The 22,795-nt window shown below is 37.9% G+C and overlaps 2 protein-coding genes across 7 annotated transcripts in view; one reads left to right on the forward strand and one right to left on the reverse strand.

Annotated features, from left to right (window-relative positions):
• Positions 1-439: 439 nt before the first annotated feature.
• On the reverse strand, positions 440-12,652 carry rnf44 (ring finger protein 44). Of its 6 annotated transcripts, XM_042218492.1 has the most exons (12): positions 12,582-12,630; positions 12,337-12,466; positions 8,221-8,413; positions 7,813-8,035; positions 7,452-7,619; positions 6,863-7,036; positions 6,581-6,742; positions 4,505-4,620; positions 3,700-3,787; positions 3,342-3,463; positions 3,158-3,257; positions 440-3,063 (listed from the first exon to the last, which is right to left on the reverse strand). In XM_042218492.1, exons 3-12 carry the CDS (start codon positions 8,325-8,327, stop codon positions 3,001-3,003), a joined length of 1,323 nt encoding a protein of 440 aa, XP_042074426.1. In that variant the 5' UTR covers positions 8,328-8,413; positions 12,337-12,466; positions 12,582-12,630; the 3' UTR covers positions 440-3,000. The 6 variants fall into 6 exon arrangements, with proteins under 6 accessions (XP_042074426.1, XP_005916467.1, XP_005916468.1 ...); XM_005916405.3 differs by having other exon boundaries at positions 12,337-12,652; XM_005916406.3 differs by lacking the exons at positions 12,337-12,466; positions 12,582-12,630 and adding an exon at positions 11,105-12,328.
• A 4,226-nt stretch (positions 12,653-16,878) lies between these two features.
• cdhr2 (cadherin related family member 2) overlaps positions 16,879-22,795 on the forward strand; it is a 14,412-nt gene continuing 8,495 nt past the window's right edge. The window contains exons 1-13 of the mRNA XM_014331850.2: positions 16,879-17,284; positions 17,959-18,083; positions 18,388-18,444; positions 18,527-18,586; positions 18,696-18,832; positions 18,927-18,980; positions 19,064-19,153; positions 19,639-19,728; positions 19,817-19,939; positions 20,989-21,135; positions 21,386-21,461; positions 21,535-21,644; positions 22,532-22,747. Coding sequence (XP_014187336.1) covers positions 18,390-18,444; positions 18,527-18,586; positions 18,696-18,832; positions 18,927-18,980; positions 19,064-19,153; positions 19,639-19,728; positions 19,817-19,939; positions 20,989-21,135; positions 21,386-21,461; positions 21,535-21,644; positions 22,532-22,747 — 1,158 coding nt within the window. The 5' untranslated portion in view covers positions 16,879-17,284; positions 17,959-18,083; positions 18,388-18,389. The remainder of the gene's footprint in view (positions 17,285-17,958; positions 18,084-18,387; positions 18,445-18,526; positions 18,587-18,695; positions 18,833-18,926; positions 18,981-19,063; positions 19,154-19,638; positions 19,729-19,816; positions 19,940-20,988; positions 21,136-21,385; positions 21,462-21,534; positions 21,645-22,531; positions 22,748-22,795) is intronic.

A 22,795-nucleotide genomic window follows, 5' to 3' on the forward strand; every position in this document is an offset into this window, starting at 1 on the left:
ACAAACTATTGCATTCACGCAAGTGAGTTTTCATACCTAAAAGCAGAACATCTAGCACCTTTTCACTATGGCTTTTGATAAACTACAGTAGTTTCAGAGCATGTAATTTTCAGTCGTCAGGGCAAGAACAGTAACACAATGTATGTAAGAATTTCTGGATTCAAGACCAGTCTTTTTTTTTTCTCTTCTTCTTTTCTATAAAATGAAGTTAGCGCAATAAAATCTTGTAGTCATTCAGTTCTATTACAAATGTGTGCAGTACAATGCATGGCAGTTATCAGCTGAGCGTTAAGATCCAAACCCCCAGAACCCGAAGCCAACTAGAGCTAAAAATCAGTTGGGATCTGGTTGACAAGCATGCATATTGTGCACCATTAAATAGGTCCCGACCAGATTTTGAGAGATCCTCCACTATAACACTTGTTTTTACTTTTTTTTCCCCTTCTTCTTCTTGTTGTTTTTTTTTTAAAGTCATGCAAAACACCTCTGAAATAGATCTGGGAGTGAATTAGGTAGGATAGTGTGCACTGTGGCACGTTTAGAAATGGGATCACAACCGCTATGTCTGAACATATGGTTTGAGTACAAGAACAAAAGTCAAACAGGTTTGAATAATACACTTGTAAATGAGTTGCAGTGTACATTGCCTCTTTTCAGTGAATATTATTAACATATTTACTGATCTTTTTTTCTTGCATGCCTGTCTTTAAATGATGTAATATCTACTATTTCAGACAAAACTGAATATTATAATTGATTACATTAAATTATTTATGGTCTGAGGAAAATGACCAAACTAAATTCAGATATACCCTTTTCATGGCATCCTTTCCATCTGAAATGGACTGTTCTCCTTTATTTTTATATACCGAGAGGCCCTGAGTGATTTTTTTTTTAAACTTACAATATATGCCAGCGAATAGATATGTACACATAGGTTAATTCTCAAAGCTGTGGGTTTAACTCATTAAATGGCTTTTTTTCTCTTGAAGGTGGCACACATCAACGACTCACATTCACGTAAGAAACAAAATTAAAAGGAAAAAAAAAAAGGCAAGATCCCTTTACACATAAAAGCAAAGGTTACAACCGCCTGTTAGTGCTTAGTGGGGCAGTTAGGAGGCAAGAGAGAATTAAAAGCAAAAGTTCATATGTTGCTCTTTTCCCTCCCACCCCTAATAGATCCTGTTTTCTTTTTTTAGCATCAACGCAAGCAGGGAACTAGAAGTCAAACAGTGTTTCTACACTACTGAACACTCCAGCTCTGTGTCATTTGAAGCCCGCTCTGATCACTGTAGAGCTGGTGGAGTGTCATCAGTGACTTCTACAAGGTTTTGTCAACATTCTTCTGTCTTCAAACGTTTATCTAAAAGCATTCACACTGAAGCTATACATACAGTTGGCTCTTTTACAAACACCATTACCATGGCCTAAGACAATGACCTGACTGAGTTACCAGATTATAACACTTACACAAACATTGTTAGTGCTCTAACTGTTTTCTTCAATGCATTTTCTCTAGAACGTAAAACCAATAAATAAACCTTAAAAAAAGGAAATAAAACAGCATACTTTCAAAACAAGTGGAAATGACATAGTATTTTCAGGATTAGTAACAGGTTTGTGCTTGTCAAGGTCATAAAAAGGCAGATCTGAAATCTTCAACAGTAGGCTATATATGTATATAGGATTTGGCTCACAAACAATGAAATAAAAAGCCCAGTCTTCCTAAAAGGGGAAGAAAAATGTTCATTTAAAACTCGCCACTCACTGCACATATTGCTTTCTGCACAGGTCTCCAGAGCACTATGGCATCAGCATACCCCTCAGAAGAGTACTCCCATACTTTAAATACACAGCCATGGTGTATTCACATGCTAAGTCTTCTCTCATGGCGCTTTCTGAACAAGCAAGCAATTCATTTAGTATGCTTCTTTGTCTTTTCTATTTCTTTAAAATTTGATAATTTTGGTGGCAATGCTTGATTAAAATATTGCTAGTCTGAATCAACAGTTCATGCAAATCCTAGCATGCTGCCCTGTATCCAGTGGTTACACAATGCATTGGCTCTGTGAACAGGACAAACATACACGCACAATATGCACACACGCGTACACACTTTGCCAGAGGAACAATGCTGACGTGGAGGGTGGATGAAGCACTTGTGCAGTTATGCCGGATGACCTCGAAAAGACGCAGTCCATTAATCTACGACTGCTTTTTGTACAGATCCGTGTTCCAGAGTGGATTATCTGGGGTAGAGGATACCCCATGGTTGCAGTCCATAAACCTCAGGCTTAACAGAATCTGCACTGAACCACAGCAAGTCACACTTTCACAATAGCATCGGCAAAAAAACTAAAATAAAAACAAACAAACAAAAAAACAACCCTAAAAACAAATAATGGATAAAACCGTTAAAAGGATCAATACATTATTGCAGAACATACATTATTAACAAGTCACTTTGCCCAACACCTACACAAACATGCATCTATGATGGTTAGGTGTCGCCTCCAAACACAGATACCCATGTTGAAGTACTCCTATTATTTTTCTGCTAATTGCACACGGTGTCCAGCCATCATTATCCAGGCTTCCGACTCACCTCTTCCAAAGCAGGACCCCCACTTTTCACAAACGCCCCAACCAAATCCACCAAATTTAAAAGAAACCCTGTAAACAAAAGCAGCAAATAATGCATTGTAGGGAAAAATCTTTGGAATCTGCAACGAGGGGGCAGAGAAAGAACTGGCTGGCGATCCCAGATCTCTGGCTATAGGCTGCGATAGGCAGTGGGTTTCATGTGACTCGGGTGATGAAGCACAGCAGAGGTACAACAGGCTCCAGAAACAATCCTGGATTGCTTTTTATTTAGGAAGGGGCAGGAGTAGTGGGTTGGTAAGCAATAATTACTGGAGGACGCAGGGGCAGGTGTCCCCAGCTTTGGGGCAGACTCTGGTGTGTGCAGCTTTCCAGTTCAGCACTCAGAGACAGTTCTCACTCCACCTCCCGGTGTACGTCCGAGGCATCGGCTCGGCAAATAGGACAAGTGCGATTGGTCTGAAAGCCAAACAACACTCAGTGTAAAGACAAAGTCTTCTAAACAAAGTGCTAAAAATATGCTTTTTAAAGGTTTAAGCAGACATCCGCTTACCTTTAACCACTTGTCCACACACTTGGCGTGGAATTCGTGGTTACACGGTAATACACGAAGTAGCTGCCTACACTCAAAGTCACTAAAGCACACAACACACCTGAAGGGATGGAGGGGACTGGTTAGTATCATTAAGTCAATCTACACTTACTGAATCCTACTGAAAAGTGAGAGATGATCTTACAGCGTTTGTTCAGATAGATGATTCTCTGAGTTGAATCTATAGGACGGAAGTTGCTCTATATCTGCTTTTGTGAGTCCTCGTGGTTTTGCTTCACCCAACCTCTCTGCCAGATTCAGTAATGCCTAAGAAGAGAGAGGGAAATTATGTTGATGTTTTTGGTGTTCCTTCTAGGTTTTTGATCCACATATAGAAATGAGAATTGTATTTTATAGGTGTTTTTCAGCACTTGTACATGAAGTCAGAATTCAAGAACAATGAGCGCTATGATGCATTTGTATTACTGCAACCCTTTGGTATGTACCGTCAATTCAGCATGGAAACAAGTTTACATGTGACAGCGATTAACAAATTCACTAACTTCATAGTTCTCCATCTCCACATCATCCACATCCAGGTCTAAACTGATGGCTGGGCCCACTGCTGTTGGAGGCACAGGAAGCATTGACCTGAGCATGCAAACACACAGAGACAACAGGTGTAAGAAAGAACTGAACCCAAACACATGATTTCTCCTTGTCAAAAGGCAGCACATGCAGCAAATACTAGCACTGAGTGGCAGCTACATTGAACCTCCATTTATTTTTAGACAGCAGAGATTCAAAAGTCATTATCATCATCAATATCTGCATAAATTTAAAAAGGATATGAAACACTAAACATATTCCTGTTTGAGTGCAGCTAGCCAAACAATGTAGAGCCACTTACAGCTAAAGAGTAAGCGGGTGAACATGGACAGTATATCCTAAAACACATTGTTGCAGCCAGAGCCAGCTGACTTTTACTAATAGTGTCGCTAGTTTCCTCTGAGTTATCAAATCTGTCACTAGTTAGCTAATATAAACGAATGTAAGTCTATTAATCCACAACCAACCACATGTCTTCACACTCCAAACTGACAGAAGATGGCGCTAAACATGTTTTTATAACTTTAAGTACTTGTTTCTGATATCCAGCTTCACAGAGTTGCATCTATGTTAGTTTTTGAGAGCAGGGCTCCTTTATATGTGTAGCATTTCATGTCCCCTTTAACCCTGATGTAGCTGCAGTCAATCATCAAGCCCATGCACTAAAATCAGTGTAATCAGGCAGTTTTTTTTGAAAAAAGTATATGATTAAAACTGCTATATTTCATCAAGAGGTGTGCTTTTCCTGCAGATACTCACAGGAAGTAAGGGAGGAAGCCTGGGTAGTAAGATGGGGGAGGGGGAGGTGGGGGGAGAGGCTGCTGCAACCGGTATCTCTGTCCACTCATTCGCCGGGGCAGCATGTGTGGATATGGCTGCAGAAAGACACACAGTGTCAAACAATTCAGTGTTTAAAGTTGTACCTTTTCTTCCATTTTACCTTCAAATGACAGTAAATTCAGTATTAATATTTTACAGAAATTAATTTTCATGCTTTGAAGTTGATGTAAAGCAACATTTGAAACAGCTGGAACAGAATGTGACCAGCTACTTTTAAGCACAGTAATAATATTACATTTTCTATGTTAAATAAATAGGGAGCCAATTATTACAATTTGCAAGTAATGTGCCTAAAACTGTTGATTATTCAGAGGAATTATTCTCATACCAGATACCAGTCGCAAACGTGAATCACATGAATTACTATACAGTGCAAAATGCTTGAGCTACACCCCATTTCTTTATATTTCACTAGGAAAATGGGAAAGAGATGCAGTGATTTATTAAAATGCGCAAACATATGCTGAAAAAAAAAACAAAAAACAGTTTGTACAATTCTAACAGGCTTAAAAGTCAATATTTGTTTGTAGTTACAGTGCATATGGTGAGTTAATATCTGACAGTACTTTTCTCTGTTCATAATTCCATCAGTTAACAAGATTACCAACATCACAGGCTCAAATGCTGCTCCAAATGACAACAGGGCTTCCACTGTGTTCTACAGATTGATGTAGACACTGTACTGCTACTCTTCTGACCTCCGTGTACGTATTATACCAAATCTTTCAAATTTGGGTTCACTCCATAAGACCTGTTGCCACTGATTTTCAGTCCAGTTCTTGTGTAATTTGGCATACCTCTGTTTTTTCTCCCCATTTCGCTTCCTTAAGAATGGCTTCTTGACAGCCATCCTTCCACTGACACCATTTCTGATGACGCTTATGTAGATGGATCAACTGAAGGGCCAGATGCGTCTCTCAAGTGTCTGTTCTTTGCTTTTCCCTATTTCTTAAGGACACAACTTGTCCTGTTCATCTGCTGCAGATAGTTTTTTAGGCATGACACTTTTTTTGTCCTCCAATTGCCCTTAATTTTTAAGGACACACTGGACAACATGTCAAGAAATGCCAAATGTTCAACTAATAGCTCTTTGCATCTTGTTGGCACAAGTGCTATTTTATGCCTGTCAAACTGTGTTTTCATTCTGCGACAAGCTGCTAGTAACAAAATAGCTAAAGATAAAATTTAAAATTGGTTCTTTGCCAAGTTTTCTATTATGTGTATTGAGTTAGGTATTTTCCTTATGCTTTAATGTTTCATAGGTCAAAAAAACCCAAACTCATCTGAAAATAGTCAGGTACAAGGAATGGACTGAAAACGAGTGAAAAAGGAGCAGCTTTGAAAGACCTACAGAAAATACAATTTACAAATTTGTGCAAAAATGTGTTCAGTATTTCAAAAACTCAAAAAGGATTGTTTCAGTTCAGACTCTTAATTTGTAAATATGAACACAATGTGTCTGTTATTTCATATTTACATGAACACATTGTAACCAATATAAGTATTACTACTTTAGATTTCTAACTTCAATTTCACACCTCAAAAATCTTAATCTTCTGTAAAGCTTCTGGCATACTTAAATGCATCAGTGTGTATGCGCCTACTCAGATTAGAGCACACTGGCGTGTGAATTTGAGATGCTTTCCATGCTCTCTGCTCAACCCAAAACCACCAGGGCATGTCAAAAACTAGGAGATCATTCAGTGGATTCATATTTTCCAAGTGGGAAAAAAGTTTTTCTAAACAGACAAGTTAGTTCTAACTCAATTGGAATACACGCATTTACCAACTACTGACTTTACCTTGACTTATAAATATAAATATAGCTGGTAAAGGCAAAAAGTACATAACATTCAATCAAGACAATGTAACTGTAACATTGGAAGGACTCATCCAACTTTTTGCAGCAGTAAAGCTAACATTAATGTTAGTTCCCTAAAAAATAGAGCTCCAGTTGTTAATCTGTTTAACTGTGTGAGTCACAGGCTGTCTTACCACTCCAAAGGGAAGCTCCTGATGCAGAGGCTCTTGAGGAAGATACTGAAGGGGCAAAGAAGGAGGCAGCGCTGGTGGGTGATGAGAGGGAGGGTAGGAGAAGGTGCCTAATGGGTGCTGGTCCCCTCTTAGGTCAACTTCATTGTCTACCCTCTGTAGAGGCTGCCAGGAGACAGAAAAGGTCAGCATCAGGTTAAGCATGCAGACTGACCAACAAGCGACAATATTCTCTCTTTTTCTACATTTTTATTATAGAACAAAAATATACAGTGCAGTACTCACCATGCGTGGGTGCTGAGGCTGTAAAGGGACAAACTGGCTCAAAGGAGTAAGGTGCGGTGGCTGGTGGGGTGGTACAGATGGGGTTGGGTGCAATACAAAATGTTCGCTGGAGATCAGGGGCGGGAAGGCTTGATAAGACACCGGTATATGCTGCATGGTACATGCCTGTATGAGCTGAGGAGAGAAAACACCACAAGAACAAACATTTAAGTCAATTTAGAATCAAACCCAGTATTTTGAATAAGCCTCCACTTAACCAAAGCAAATTTGCTCCTTATATTCACAATAATGCAGCTATAATGAAAGCGTGTAGTGAATAGAAGCAATGTGCTGCATAAAGCCACACCACTGACATTACTAACACAACACCAGTCTGCTTAATAACAGTTAAAAAAACAACAACAAAAAAAACTTAAATATGCCAAAAATCTTATTTCACACTGCCTGACTCATTTTTATGCTAACATGAACACTAAATTACAAATCCAAGAAGCTTGTTTGCTAATCATGAACAGTGACAGATTGCATGGCTGTTATGGCGTGCTACATGGATGCCACTGACATTTGGGCTCTTCCTTTTCAAACTCACAGGAGGAGGAAGGCAGCAGAGCAGAGAGAGCTGTCCGCTGAACATTACCGAGCATGCTGGGAGCTGCTGAGTGTTGCACCCTGGAAGGGGCTGCCCGGTGTGCATGGGAAATCCGTGGGTCGTCACCGTCGTAACAGTGTATGATATAGGAACCGATCCCTGGTGCATCTTTTAAGGGAACAAAGTAAGGGGGCAAGATGAGGCAAAACAAAAAAACCCAGATGTCTGTCTGTTAAAAAACGTTTATTACATATTAACCCACAAGAAACTTAAAATAATATATTACTGTGAATACATCCAGTTAGACAGCACAGCTTAACACATTTAACAAATGGTAGAAACAAGTTACTCTCACTGTTACCTGGTCATGTAGATCCACCATGATGGGGCTCTGCTGGGGCAGGTGAGCAGCAGGGTGAAGCATGCGTGGTGCTGTGCTGGTGTGGCTGTACTGTCTGGACTCATCTAAAGGAACCTGTTGGTGGTGTTGGGAGAAAAGCAGATGATGGAAGTTCTCATCCTGGACCGGCGAAGTGTGCAGTACAGGTCTGTCTCGTCTCCCCCACTGGCGTCTTATTGGTGGGCTATATGTCCATATAGGGAAAAAACAAAACAACAACAAGTGATTGCTACAAACACTGAGTACATTGTATGAAGGTATATGGTCTGAAATTGTTCTAGAAACCATTTGACATGCTTGATGCAAAACTATACTTCAAAATAACTCGAAACAACAATCCTGGAAGGAAAGACAGGGCTGAGAGTTTACCTTCTCCTGAGGTGCACTGGGGCGTTGCAGGGCTCTCCAAGGAACCTCCTCGGGTTTAAGGGGGCTGTTGGTGGCAGCCTATTTACTGCTATTTCCCATGGTCGCATTGGTGACGTCGTGCAGACGAGTCACGCTCTGGGAAAGGAAATCGTACAGTGGAGGCACTTGTATGTTGCCTCTGATTGTCTTAACCCTGCAAAGAAAAAAAACAAACACCAACAACAAAAATGCCAACTGTCACGTTAATAATCATGATTATGCTGCAGTGCTTATTGCTGTGTCTATTAACTGAGCATGCACCAATGATAAGTGAAGTTTATGGGTAGAAAATAAAACGAATATTAACCTTTTTAAAAGGACCCTCTATGTAAGATTCACAAAGATTTCCAGGATCTTAACCCAAATTGGATCAAAAAAGAAGGCTGATAACAGGATCACTGACACTATCTGCACACTGTTTTGGTTAGATTAAATATGAAACAAGAGCATTTTTATGAACTAACCTGTAAATTTCATAATACAAGCAACATAACAAGATATGTGACTTAAGAAAGTGTCTGTAACTTCATGTTTTACTAAGGCACAAGTGGATTTAATTGCTCCTAGGCCCATATCTCACTGCTTTGTTTTAATGACCTCATTCAGGACTTAGAATTTATGAAAAAGGAGCTTAAGTACATTCACCGCAGCTCCCTTTATTTAAGTGCTAAATTTAAAGGGAAAGCCAACATAGCAGGGTGTTGGGCCACCACGTGCACCTTTGGTGACCATTCTACAAGTCCCTGAAACAAATAGATTAATGGAAAACCATTCCTCCAAAAGATTTTCCTTCATCTGGTGTTTTGATGATTTTAGTGAGAGAGCTGTGTAACACGCATTCACTGTGTCGAGATCTAGTGTTTGCAAAGGCCAAAGCTTATGAGTCATATCATTTTCATACTCAAACCATTCAGTGATCCTTGTGCCTATTGGATGTGGCCATTGTCAGGTTGGCAGCACAATAGAACAGTGCTTTTCCAGACTCAAAATGGGCCTTTGGTAGATAAGAAAGCCCACAACCCACAAAAGTATTTTACCCTCTTTTTGTCAAGAAAATTCATCTTTAATTTGCAAGGCCAGATAAACCTACACAACAGATTCCACCAGTTAATAGCAAATGTAACACACACAAACACAGTGTTATGTGAGGAGGTGCAAAAGTAATCATCAATTTCACTGACACTTTCCTACACAGTCATTCTTGATGCTAAATAAATCAGTATGTTGTCGTCACACACACCAAATTATTTTTCCTCATTAATTTCCAACTTAATGACATCAATGTATGACTTTAAATTTGGATTGTTAGCCACTTTTAAAAAAATACCTAGAACTGTCCTATGCTTTCGCAGGCACTGCCATCTGATCAACAAGGTTTGATCCCAGGATAAAAGATATTATTCTGAACAACTTTATATTGATTTTCAGCAGCCCTACCTTCCAAGTGAACAAGCAGAGCCAAAGGGAAAAAAAAAATCATACCATCAGAATGCTCAGATCCCCTTAATTTAAAGTAAGGCTCAAGGTTCCTTTCCTTTTCCCCCTTCCCCTTTAATTTGCTACCAGGCTGTACAACTGACAATTTCTATAACTCATTTATACATTTTCGAATAAATATCACTTGAGCTAAAAATAAATAAAATCTGTATAAAATAGTAAATTCTAAACTACACCTCTTCTCTGAGGGGCCTCCTGTCTGTTTCACTTACTGTTGCCTACTCCGAGATATGAAAATGTAACAAACACATCATGTTGCTAGTTACAGGTGCCTAACTGGACTAACAGGAACTGGATAATTACATCCAGCGGTATTGCCACTAATAATGAATTGTTTAAAAAGCCAGGTCGATAATATACACTACTTTATTCCGACTTTACTGCGTTGTCTGTATTATACGTGGACATGACTTGAGTTAAACTACAATAATGCAATATCAACAGCTAAGGAATGTGCAAGCGGCTGTGTAATTGATGCGATTACATTGTGGGTGCTGATAAACAGGGGTCGCTGCAGCGTGCATGAACAAAAACATGGAAAGCCATGTGCTCATAAGACAAAGCAACAACAAAAGATGTGGTAGGTAAGCGGGTAAGCTCCCTACTGTGCGGCTTGTGAGGCCGCTGCACCACAACATAATTTCACAACGACATTAGGTAAAAGCCTTACACGCATTGCTGCAAGATGAGAAACAATGATATCGGGGCATCCACCAGTTCCTTATAACCAGGGCAAATCAGATGTCCCCTGCTGAAGGAGAACAGCTAACTTTAGACGAGCTAGGCTAACGCTTTGTCCAATACTGCAGCTGCTGCAAATAACGTTTGTTAGCTAGCATGCTATTACAAGATTTGGATAGATATTATTACAACTGCACATCTAAACCCACATAACAATTCTACACCACCGACAGACACAAGTATTATTCAGCAATGAGTTTGGTCACAACACACTGCCCATATCTTACTTTTTTAATTTATAGCTAGTCTGCTTGTTCGACGAGAAAGGGAGATGTCAGGTGTTTCAGCCTTCGAAATGTCGTGTCCCATCAAGTTATCCTCGCACGTAACTGCCTCTAAACGACCACCACCATCGGCAAAAAAAAAACCAAAACAAAACCCAACGTTAACGGACTTTCAATCTTCTCTGTCCGACAGCTTTTTTTGACACTGAGCCCGACGAAGCTGCTATTAGCTTGCTAAAGTTAGCCAGCTAGCACACGCTTTTAACAACTGCATAAGGAGTCCGTCTCTCCCCAGAAGCCGCTAAAAGGGCCCGTCGGTTAACGGGAGCGTTTACCTGAGCAGGAAATACCGTTAATTGTGTAACAAAGACAACGTTAGCTACCATAAGACAGAAAACATTCCTTGGCGCGTGTATGTTCCTTGAAATGCATTGTTATGGTGAAACCACGCCTCCTTCGCCGAGCGGCCAATCAGCATACAACAAACACAGACGGCAGACATCCTGACAGTCTTAGCTACAATGTATCAAAACAAGCAGCTGCGCTTCTTACTTGTAGCTTATAAACAAAACGCCGCCGGAGGGGTCGCAGGGAAAGTAGTGCAGATGACCGGAAACATTCAATTAAGTGTTACAATTAAGTGCAATTTTGAGGTTTTACACTATACTTTCAAAGATTTTTACATATAGATTGACTAAAAACTATGATGTATTCATTTCTATTTGTTAAGCTACCCACCAGTAAATACAGAAACCCCATCTCGACCTCCACAAGTTGCTCATTCAATAATGCATTCGCAATAATTCAGCAATATTCGGTACATGCATCGACCTGCTATTATTTGTCAGTGCGTATTGCTGACTTTTATTCTTATTTTTATTTATTTATTTATCTTACTCAAGTAGTAAGAAACACTCATTTACATACGTCAGTTTTCCACTTTTCTCACTTTCCCTCACTTAAAAATGATTGAATATTTAGAATCAAATTACAATCAAACTTAGTCTACTAATAGTTTTTTTGTTTGTTTTGTTTTTGTTTTTGTTTGTAGAGCACACTTTTTGAACTCAACAACAGCACTGTTGCACACAGTCTGTTTTGATTCTCATTGGAGGCCACCATGTCCTACTGTAGACTACCCAGCCGGTTATGTAATATTGCACTTGCATGATCAAGTCAGACATAATAAGGGATTTTATGTTTCTGTTGGCGACTGAATACAGCTGCAAAACATTTTACGTGATGCTGCACTTTAAGATTACCAAGCTTAAATGGGCTCACAGGCTACCTATTAGGCCCAATTTGTCCTGTAAGACTTAATAAATAATACAGGGCGTTTTGGGTGCTTCAAGGCACAGTACCGGAGCATTTCTGACATTGTGCATGCATTCGAAGGGTGCACCTATGCAAAGCTGACTGGAGAGTGCAGTGGCCGTATGCAACATAGACTAAATGTAAACATTACAACATCGCACTCGGTAGCAGCAAAACAAGGAGGGGCTGGAGGTTGAGCAGGATGACAGCCCTAATAAGCCGTCTAACCATCTCCCGTTAAAAAAAACGCAGCGCAAATCTTCAAATTTGAAAGCAATAAGAAGAGGAGATGTGTCGTTACCTGATTGTTAATATGCAACCATCTAGTTATGACTGATATTTCCCTTGTAATGTTCACATCTCGTTAGGCTAAGTGCGGCATCCTGTGGTCAGCTGTTCCCGTGTGGAACATTCCGTGGATTTCACCACTGCTGTAAAAAAAAAAAGGTGCTAAACATTACACTCTCACATTATCGGCAAGTTCTGTGTATATATTGTGCGCATTTGTGGCTTCTCAGCGGTCGAGACTGATTCCGTTGGAGCCACCTTTTCGTTTTGGAAGTGGCAGTCCAGCCCCGTGTCTGTTTTGACTTTCTGCAGTTCCCTGTTACACCCCCATTTTTGCGTATTTCAAGAGCAGAGAGCACACGGCGCGCTGCCATTTTTACCGTAATGGACAGAAAAAAGTGTGCCAGTCTGACTAGGAAGTTCATAGTTTCCCTACATAAAGTGTTTTATTTGCCTTCTGGGATTTGTGCGAAAAGGGGGGAAAGACATCTTCATCATCTTACTGAAAAAGGTTAATTAGTTACTTAAGATAACTAATTAACTCTATCCTTCAGTTTTTACATAACCTAAGACATCTTAGCCTGGGGCAAGCAAAATTGCCTAGAGAAGTAGTATGGAATAACTTTTTGTATATAATGTACAAAAAGTTGTTCATTATGTACAGCATTTTGCAAAAGTCTTGACTCACCCATCTTATATTTTCCTAGCAAAATGAAAATAGGTGAAGCGATTTATCGAAAGGTGCAAACACATGAAAATACAGGTTATAAGGCAAAAACAGAGTTTGTACAATTCTAACACTTTTGAGAGTCAGTATTTAGTTTGACCATCTTTACGCTTCAATGCAGCCTGAACTGTCTTAATAGTAATATCCTTTAGTAGTCGAATAGTTCTACAGGCATCTTGAAAGACATTTATACCTGGTGTTTGGATGTTGACTACCTTTTGTGCAGTTTCTTTCAAGATGATCCTGCACTACTTGAATAATGTTGAGATCTGGGCTCTGAGGAGGCCAATCCATGACTGACAGTGGTTCACTGTGTGTTTTTCTATCCAGCTATGCTTTTAGTGCAGTGAGAGTGTGTTTGGGATCATTGCCATGCTGACAAATAAGGCTGCTCTCAATCTGACAATATTGAACCATGATCTGTGTTTTAAAAGTGGCTGTAGACACTCTCCTGATCTCCTTTGTACATATTAATGATGATTTGAATAAATAAAATACAAATTAGGATTCATCAGTCCATAAGACCTTATAGCACCTATTTCAGTCCAGTTCTTGTGTAAGAAGGCATACATGAGCTTTTTTCCCCCTTGCTTCCCTCCCTTAAGAATGGCTTCTTGACAGCCACCCTTCTACTGACAGTATTTCTGATGAGGCTTCAGTGAACAGTAGACCGACAGAGGGTTCAAATCCATCTCTGAGGTTCTGTATCAGTTCTCTGCTGGATTTTCCCCCCAATGTTTTAAGGACATGACTTTCATGACCTGCTGAAGTTAGGGGATGACCCGAAGCTAATAGGTCTTTGGGAATCTTCCAAATGCTTGTACCAACAAGGTGAAAACACCTATCTCCTGACCTCCTCTGTACACATTGTCTGCAATGCATAACAGACACCTATTTCTTCTCTAGTGCTGTTACTGAACTAGGGAAGAAATATGACTACACATGTAAGCACAACACTAGTTCATTCTTTGAGTTCTTTGACTATTTTGAAGTATAAATTGGCTTAACAAACAAACAAACAAAAACAAAATTATTGAAAATTGTCAAAAAGAAGGACTGGACTAAGTGAAAATCAGCCAATGCCCATGGAAATGTTTGAAAGACCTTCATAAACCTTTGGGAACTTATTGCTCAAGACCACATTAAACAACTATCAAAAACGTCTGGCTTCTGGGAAGGAAAATATAAATAAATGAAGGGTGGCTTGATGTAGGAACTAAATAGCATGAAATCATATATATATATATATCTCTATATATATATATATGTAGAACTATGTTTTAAAGCGTGTGCAGGGTTGTTATGAAAGCAGACATACATACATGATTCAGAACTGCCAAGTATTGCACAGGGATCAAAAGTTATATTAATATTTACTCAATTTATGACTCCATCTGTGGAAAGAGGAACCCTTTCACTTTGAAACTATGAGCCACTAGAGGGACTATTTTACACTGAGCATGAGGCTTGTGTAGCTTGTTGTTCCCGTTTGGTTTGGCTGCCTCTGATCATGTTTTTGTGACTCAGAGCTCTTAATCAATGGTTTAAAAAGACAAAACAGGGGAGAAATCCCACCTATTAACCACAGAACAACACTGCTGGCTGACGTTGATGTCCAGTGCTCTGGCTATTTCTTTATCACAACAACCTGCCAACCTGGGCCGGACTTCCAGATAACTCATATGTCTTTTCCCAGTGTCTTTTTGAATTTGAATTTTTCATTCACATTTTTTCTTTCCCTCCCTATTGCATTAATTCCAGCAATTCTCACAGTATTCTCAGAGTCCCCCCAGCCGATATTTTCCCGGGACCTGAATGTAAAATTTGGTTGCACCAGATGTGAAAATATGTTGCAATTACAATAAAAATCCTTAAAAACACACACACACTCACATCTGTACCTATCTTGTTTTTTTGTTTGTCCCCAAGTGTTTTTTGTCCAAGTACCCTGAAATCACAATTTGTCTTATTCCATTTTTAAAAAGTAAAGTTATTAAAAACATACACAATAAAATCAAATAAAACAAACTGTGGTACATTGATCTTGTTTCTTGAGGAAACGAGGAAACGAGAAGTCAGAAAAATGTGGGGGGGGAAATAGGACACCATTCATTCAACAAGGAAGGTATCAAAGTAGGTGAGAAGAAAGGGCTGATTTGTCCGATTTTTATCAATACTCATATAATTTCCTAGAAACCTGTCACTGCAAATCGATTTTTTTTTTGTTTTTGGAATTCAGTCATTCTCTTGTCCATTTTGTTACACAATCATATGCCTTAAATCATGATCTAGTTTATCAACATTTATCTTCTCAGTATTGGACTGTGTGGGTTCAACAGTTTGCGTAACCCTGAGATCACTCTTTTTTCTTTAAAAAAAATTATGTTTCTGTTTACTGGAATTGCTAAGGAAGAGTTTTATTCTGTTACCGCCCATTCATATATTTCTATTGCTGCTCAGGGAGTGGCAGTGCTGTATTAAATGCTGTAAGTCATAAACCAAAGTCGAACTGGATAAGAGTCTTGGAACAAATTCTTTGTCGCCAGTATCTTGTCTTAATCACTTTATGTCAGCCTGTGAATTATAATATTGCTCTATTTTTTTCTGCATATCATCGTTTGACTACACGTTTGCTTAAATGAAGAGTTCCACACATTTTTCTTCATCATAAAATAAATCTTCACATTTATATCTATTGAGAACAGCTCCTGGAGGATTGATTCTTTTTCAGCCTCTGGTGACTGTCCGTTGACTTCCTGTGACACTATCAAGAGGCTGACATTTATGTTTTCTGTAAAAAAATAAAAATGCAAAGTGTTTCTTTTCTATCAGATTTGGCTTAGCCACTCTTGTGGCATACAGGATAAACTTTGTGAACCTTTAAGCTACCACAAAACTAACACCATGTAATAATATGACGAAGACAATACCTGCTTAGCATTAGCATTTTTAGCATCACTATTGTCACTGGCATTATCATTTAGCTCAAAGCAAACCAAGTATTTGGAATAATTTTTCATCAATGTTTTTATAGTTACTGGTAAGCATCAGTAATTCAGTGGATCCAGTGGATTAATAGTAGACACAGACAGTGAGTTTAGGGACAGTACTAGCATGATAACATGCCAAATCAATATGGCGGCCGTGGTAAGCTTCTTGAAAAAAACATGCATTCAGGACTTGGTGGAAAGCTTTTCTCCTTTATATATCTTAAAAATTTCAGTTGCTGTTTATTTTAAAATGTTACTTTTCAAATGACTCTTGGAAAGCTGTAGCAAACTTCTTTTGTACTAATATGCAAATTTTTTTTTGCTTATTCAGTAAACCACTGAATAAAGTCAGTGTTACATTAGATATTACCACAAGTAAGATATATCTTTAGGCTGTGTGTTTCTTTTTCTTTAAATTTAATTTGTTTTTGACAGAAACAAATAAGAAACTTGTCTGATATATATAACATGTATATCAGGAATTTTCTTTTGAGCATTCTGCACATTTGTTCATGCTAGTGTTTTTCAAATGTATTTTTATTAATAGCCCCATTCTCAACACTTAATTTACTGGCATTTGTTTCAGTCACAGTGAAGATGTTGTTTTCAGTATATTGCCTCATTATGAATGAAGCCAGTGGATACAACAGAGCATAATCCTTTGTGTGATACCCTTTAATGAGTAGAGTAGACTGGATGGGTTGTGGAGCTTCACTGGGAAGAGCTCATTAGGGCCTGGAACTGTAGTTTCTGGATAAGGGACTGAATCTCTGATTGGTTCTGAAGGCATGGGCATTAGTAAGCCCTGGGTTTCCAAACCTAAGCAATCAGAAGAGTATTGTTGCCATGACAGCAGCACCACTCATTTAGACAAAAGGGCATTTCAGATCCTAGTGGGGTTCTCGTTTGGACACTTGTGGCCCAGTATGGCTCAGTGCCATTTGTTACTGGTGAGGAGCTTGTTTCTACGCTTAAACAGCTAGCGTGAAGTCATAGTTGAGACCAGCTTCAACTGTGTGAAGTTTTTCTGTTTTACTTATTAGAAAACAGTTAAAACATTTTTTTTTCTTTTTTAACAAGCAAACAAGGAAGTGGATTAAAATGCTATCATATTTGCTGGACGTCACTGGTGCATGTTAATCATTTATATTTACTGCTGCGAGACGACAATCACTAAGAGGAACAAGAGTCAAAGGTCTCATCCAGACATCAGTAAAGAAGAAGCCCTCTGTGAATGTTGGCTGGTAAGTTTGTCTTATGCATTTGGATTTATTTTTTAGAGCATTAGTTTATGTATTTAGTTACTATGTAATTACTATATAATGTTTAGATAATTAAGAAAAGAAGAATAATAACGATAATAACGAACAATACGTAATATCAATCCAGTGTGTTGCTTCGAACACCTGAAACCTGAAATAAGCTGATCAGTTTTTTTGGTGTTTTTTCTTTCCTAGAACAGTAGCGAAAAAAGTGGTAAAGCCCTTAAAACAAAGGGCTTACATATTCAAGTAAAGACTTGTTTATATGAGGTCATTCTTAATTTTTATATCTTAATTATTCAAGGTTATATATATATATATATTATATATATATATATATTATATATATATATATATTATATATATAGTATATAGTATATATATATATATTTGTTATATATATACTATCATCAAAGTGTAAAACTGCCAACCAAATTTTTTAACAGTTGAAAATGAACTAAACTGTCTTTACATCTTTTTTTAAATGTATGTAAAATTACTTAAAGCTTAATGCAAAGTTCCAAAGTAGGTTTTTAAAAAATAGTCAAAATACGGTGTCCACTTTTTTTAAGTTAATATAAGGGGACAGCAAAAATGTAAATGTTTGAGGTTTCATATTATAAAAAGGTTCTGCTGTGTTCTCTCTGTAAACAAAGATTTCCAGGTGTTTTCACCACCTGCTATGCCGTGAACAGTTTGGGTGTGGCTGTAATAACAATTGGCTGCTGAATTTCAGCCTAGAAAAATCAGGACAAGAGCTGCGTACTACCAGCGTCATCCAGTATGTGATTCACCTTCTTATATTTCTGTTTGCATCATGACATTTAATGATTTTGTTGTTTTTATAAAGATTAAATTTTTTTTTTGCCTCAGCTAGAATTTGCGATTAGGACTAATAACTAGTAAGGTGAACATTGTCATTGTCAAAATAACTGAACATTGTCATTATGAACCATTATGAACCTGTTAGCATACTGATAAGTGAACTGAGCAATTGTCTTTAAGGTTTTACCATTTCATGGTGACACTAAGAACAAAAATCAAATATTTACTACTTTTATGAAATTGTCTCTTTTGATTCGCAGGCATGGAGCGGATTGCAGGAAGCATACTGTTATTATGCCTGATCAGCCTAACTAATGGTGTGTGTTCATTTGATGTTTGATGATTCATTTTTGCTTTTCTTATCTTCATGTCAACATTTAATCTTCAAATCTTATGCAGCAAATAGAAGTCCTGAATTCACCGAACTTGTTTATGATGTGTGTGAAGACACCCCTGTTGGTATGTTAAATTTGTTTTTAACTTCTTTTTTTTTTTTTTTAACATGTTTGTAATATGTCTTATTTGCCCATTTTCTTTTAATATATGTTTCCATGTTGTTGTTCTTCAGGTCAACCGGGATTTACTATAGCTGCATCAGATCCAGATGGTGACCCACTGACTTACACACTCAGTGGGCCCAATGCAAACTTCATAGTTGAAGAATCTACAGGAGTTGTATCTGTTGCAAGGCCTCTTGATAGAGAGGTGTGGCAGACATAGAGCAGCGACCCTTTATTGGAAAAAATACAATTTCGGTTAAGCATGTGCACTTATACATTTGATCAATTCTCTCTTCTAGAGTTTTCCAGGGTATTTGACACTTAAAGCTGGTGTTTCCGATGGCCCTAATTATGTAAGTGACATCTAACTTAGTAAAAGTTATTTCTTTAATGCCAGTTTGTCCATTATATTCACAGAGTGCATCATGTGTTACAGAGAAGCGGAGACTTAACCATAATATTACTTGATGCCAATGACAACGCACCCATCTTTCAGAGGCCTTCTTATGACACAAGTGTTCCAGAAGTAAGCCAAATATATTTAAATGAATTACTCTACAAATGGTTTTGTGATTTTTTTTTCTGTCACAGCATCTTACTTGTTAGTAAATAATGTCCATTTAACCATTTCATGTTGCTGTGAGATAAAAGCATTCTTTGGGGTTATTCTAGCTCAGGAGGGAGAGCAGGTCATCTCCTAAATGGAAACTTACTTGTCTGATCCTTGGCTGCTTCAGGCTGCATGCCAAATATGCTAACCCCAAGTAGCTCTCTGATTCATTCATTTGAGTGTGACTGCACTGCAGCATAGGAAAAAAGTATTTGTATGAATGGGTTGCATGTTTTATAAAGTGTTTTGAGTGCTCAGATAGAGTAGAAAAGTGCTATGAAAGAAGCAGTCCATTTACCACTGGCTCATCATCAAGGAAAAAAATAAACACAATCATTTGTTTACTAAGTGAATAATTTCTGTTTTTATAATTCTGTTTTGTTTTTCTGTTTTATCAACAGAATACTCCTGTAGGCACAACTTTGTTTAAAGCATCAGCCACTGATGCTGATACAGGAACTGCTGGCATTGTTACATACGCCATTGATGAAGTAAGCTTCCTTTAGGAAAACATAAAATGTAATGATATTCAATAGAATTCCATGAACCTGTAAAGCACTGTTTACCTGTTTTTTCCAGGTAATCCCAAATGATGGATTTAGTCTGTTCAGCATTGTAAGAGAAAGTGGTGATGTCAAACTGATCAAGCCCCTGAATTATACCTCACTGAGTACTTACTATCGGCTGAAGATCAATGCCAGTGTAAGTATGATTGTTCAAGTTTAAACATGCGTTACCTTATGATACTAATATTGGTTAAAGAAAAGTGTAAATAGCAAAGGTTGCCCTAACGTTAAAGCAGCTTTGTATATTCTTGTGGTTCCTAATTTCTTAAAGGAAAAATTTGGCATGTTGTGAATTTCCCTTCCTTGTATCTGTATCAGCCAGTCTTTTGTTGGTTTCTACAAGAGTTCCCAAAGTTATCACTCTTGGCCAAGGAAATAGCCCTACGCCCCTGTACAAATTTTAGATTGTGGATAGTAGATAAATAAATATAATTAAATACATTGTAAATCATTAAATTATAATAATTAAATAAGTACACAATTTAAGTGACCTTTAGTGTGATGGGTTGGCAGTTTTGTGACCTTTAGACCGCTACTGGTTTAACGAGAAGCACGCTAGCTGTTTCCTTCTGCTTTGGTTCTTTGACCCACTCTGGTGCAGCTGAAACATAATAATAAACAGATATAAGAGTGGCGCCATTTTTCTTATATAACTGTTTGATAAGAAATCGATTAGAGATGTTTCCAAAACAATTGAAACATAACTTTATATGTGTCCTCCTAAATAAACCTGCAGCTAAGAACACTAAAACAACTAACTGCTAACGTAACATAACACACGGGGGCATATTGTAACATCCAGAGTCAGATTTTTGTTTGTTAAGCAGTGAATTGCGCTGTTATTTACTCCTAATAAGAAAGTGTAAATGAAGCTAGAGCATTCAGGCATAAAAAATTATGTTGCTTTGTCAGTTTGATAAAGAGAAATGATGAATATTCACTATTAATTTAATTATGTGAAAGTCACAGTCACAAGCCTTTGCTTATTGTAACAGTGGTCATACTATTTACTTACTTTGTTTGTTTTTTATAATTTGATAGCACTGTCAAAAGTGAATAACACATTTTCAGCATCTTTGAGTTTAGGTGTCATGTTTATCTGTTATATTTAATCTGTTTTAATGTATTCTAGATTTATCTGATCATCAAAAAAACTAAGAGATTTTTAAAAATGTTTTCTAACAGGATGGTGGTGGCAAGTGTCATAAATCTAATACAGAATACTTGTCGAGCACTGTTTATTCCTTCGTTACTGTTGAGGATGTCCCAGATCTTGACCCTCAGTTCATCGGCGTTCCCTATGTTGGAAGTGTTAGAGAGCATTCACCTGTGGTGAGTGCTGCTAAACCTGACCAATGATTTCAAAGAATTATTGTAAGGCAAACAACGATTTTTCTGATAGTACAATATATGACCCAGTGTATACAAAGACTTTGACAACTTTTTGTTACCGTTTGTTTGTTACTATTACCACACTTCTGTGGTAATAGAAGGCACTGAGCCTGCTTTGAGTTGACATATTTTTTTTATAAAAGACTTTCAAATGCTTCACATTTCATAAACATTTTTTTTCCTTTGATAGGACACATCTGTGCTTAAAGTGACTGCTGTGGACCCAGACATAGGAGTCAGTGATACAATCAGCTATAGCATTGAAGGTAAGCTACAGTATTTTTTTGCTTTTAGCTTGTGAGTGGTAGTATAATATGTAATTTCCACATTATTTTACAGAGTCATCAGAAGCTGGCCTGTTTAAAATCTCAAACAGTGATGGTGTCATATCTGTACTGTCAGAAATTGACAGAGAAGTTATTGGTGACACTGTAACTCTGACTGTGAAGGTACATTTTTATTTCATTGTCAATTTCCTTCTCTCTGTGTGTGTTACTACAGTAAGCTTATCTAAAGTTATCACATGAAGTTCATACAGATTACAGCACATTACAGTTTCACTGTGACCAAACTGAGCTTTCTCTGACATTTTTCAGTCCCTCATTTTTTAGTTTTATGTATTAAGATTTAAAGGAATAACTCAACATTTTGTCACGACTGAACAGAGAACAAGACCACTCCCTAGAATCATTATGACGTATTGACCAGCAAGTATAAAATTCTCTTATCTTAATAAGACCTAGCAGCAATGAAAGGCAGGTTGAACCTCTCTGTGTAGCACCAGAAACTTCCTTAAAGACGGAGCGTCTTTTAGAACCCAAATCAAAGGTTGTTTTTACAACTCAAGCAAACATGACATAAACTGTGATAAGACCATTTTGAAGGTTGAGGAAGACAAATCTTCACAAAACTCATGAAACTAATGGTGACAATGTTTTCTCATTGTTTTGGGGGGATTTTTTTTTTACTTTGCATAACAGTTTTACACCAAAGTTGCACTAGTAGCAGTTTTTGAAGGTGTTTACAGTGACCTTAGAGAGCACATTCAAAATACAGATGGGAACTGGTGTGAGCAGAATGGGAGGCTGAGCTCAGGGTCGCTGAAAACAAAGAGCGGATGGTGTCATGGTGGAACCCACCATTACACAGGAGCAACTTCTCAATGATGCAAGAAAACCCCCCACAAAAACATTTATGATCTTCTTCTTTAGACCATTTAATTTAATATTATTATTATAATTAATCATAAAAAATATTGAGAAATATTAAATATATTTAATCTTTTTAACAATATCTTGAATATTGAAAAAATAAAATTCATTTTGGCCTATTTAAGGCCACTGAGTCTAAAGAAAACATCCACGGGGTCCGTGCCAGCGTCACAACAACTGTGCAGATCAACATCCTTGATGACAATGACAATAAGCCAGAGTTTTACAAGTGTGGAGACTCAGGGGACGACTGTGTAACAGCAACTGAATTCACTGGTGAGATCTTGGAGCACTCACTGGGATTTATTAACATCGGCATGACTGTCAAAGATCCCGACAAGGTAAGGAAACAGACCATTCATCATCTATAGGATGAGGTCTCCAGTCCC

This window comes from Haplochromis burtoni, unplaced genomic scaffold, assembly GCF_018398535.1.
Source record: "Haplochromis burtoni strain Fernald_Lab_line unplaced genomic scaffold, NCSU_Asbu1 Contig_19, whole genome shotgun sequence".
Taxonomy (NCBI): domain Eukaryota; kingdom Metazoa; phylum Chordata; class Actinopteri; order Cichliformes; family Cichlidae; genus Haplochromis; species Haplochromis burtoni.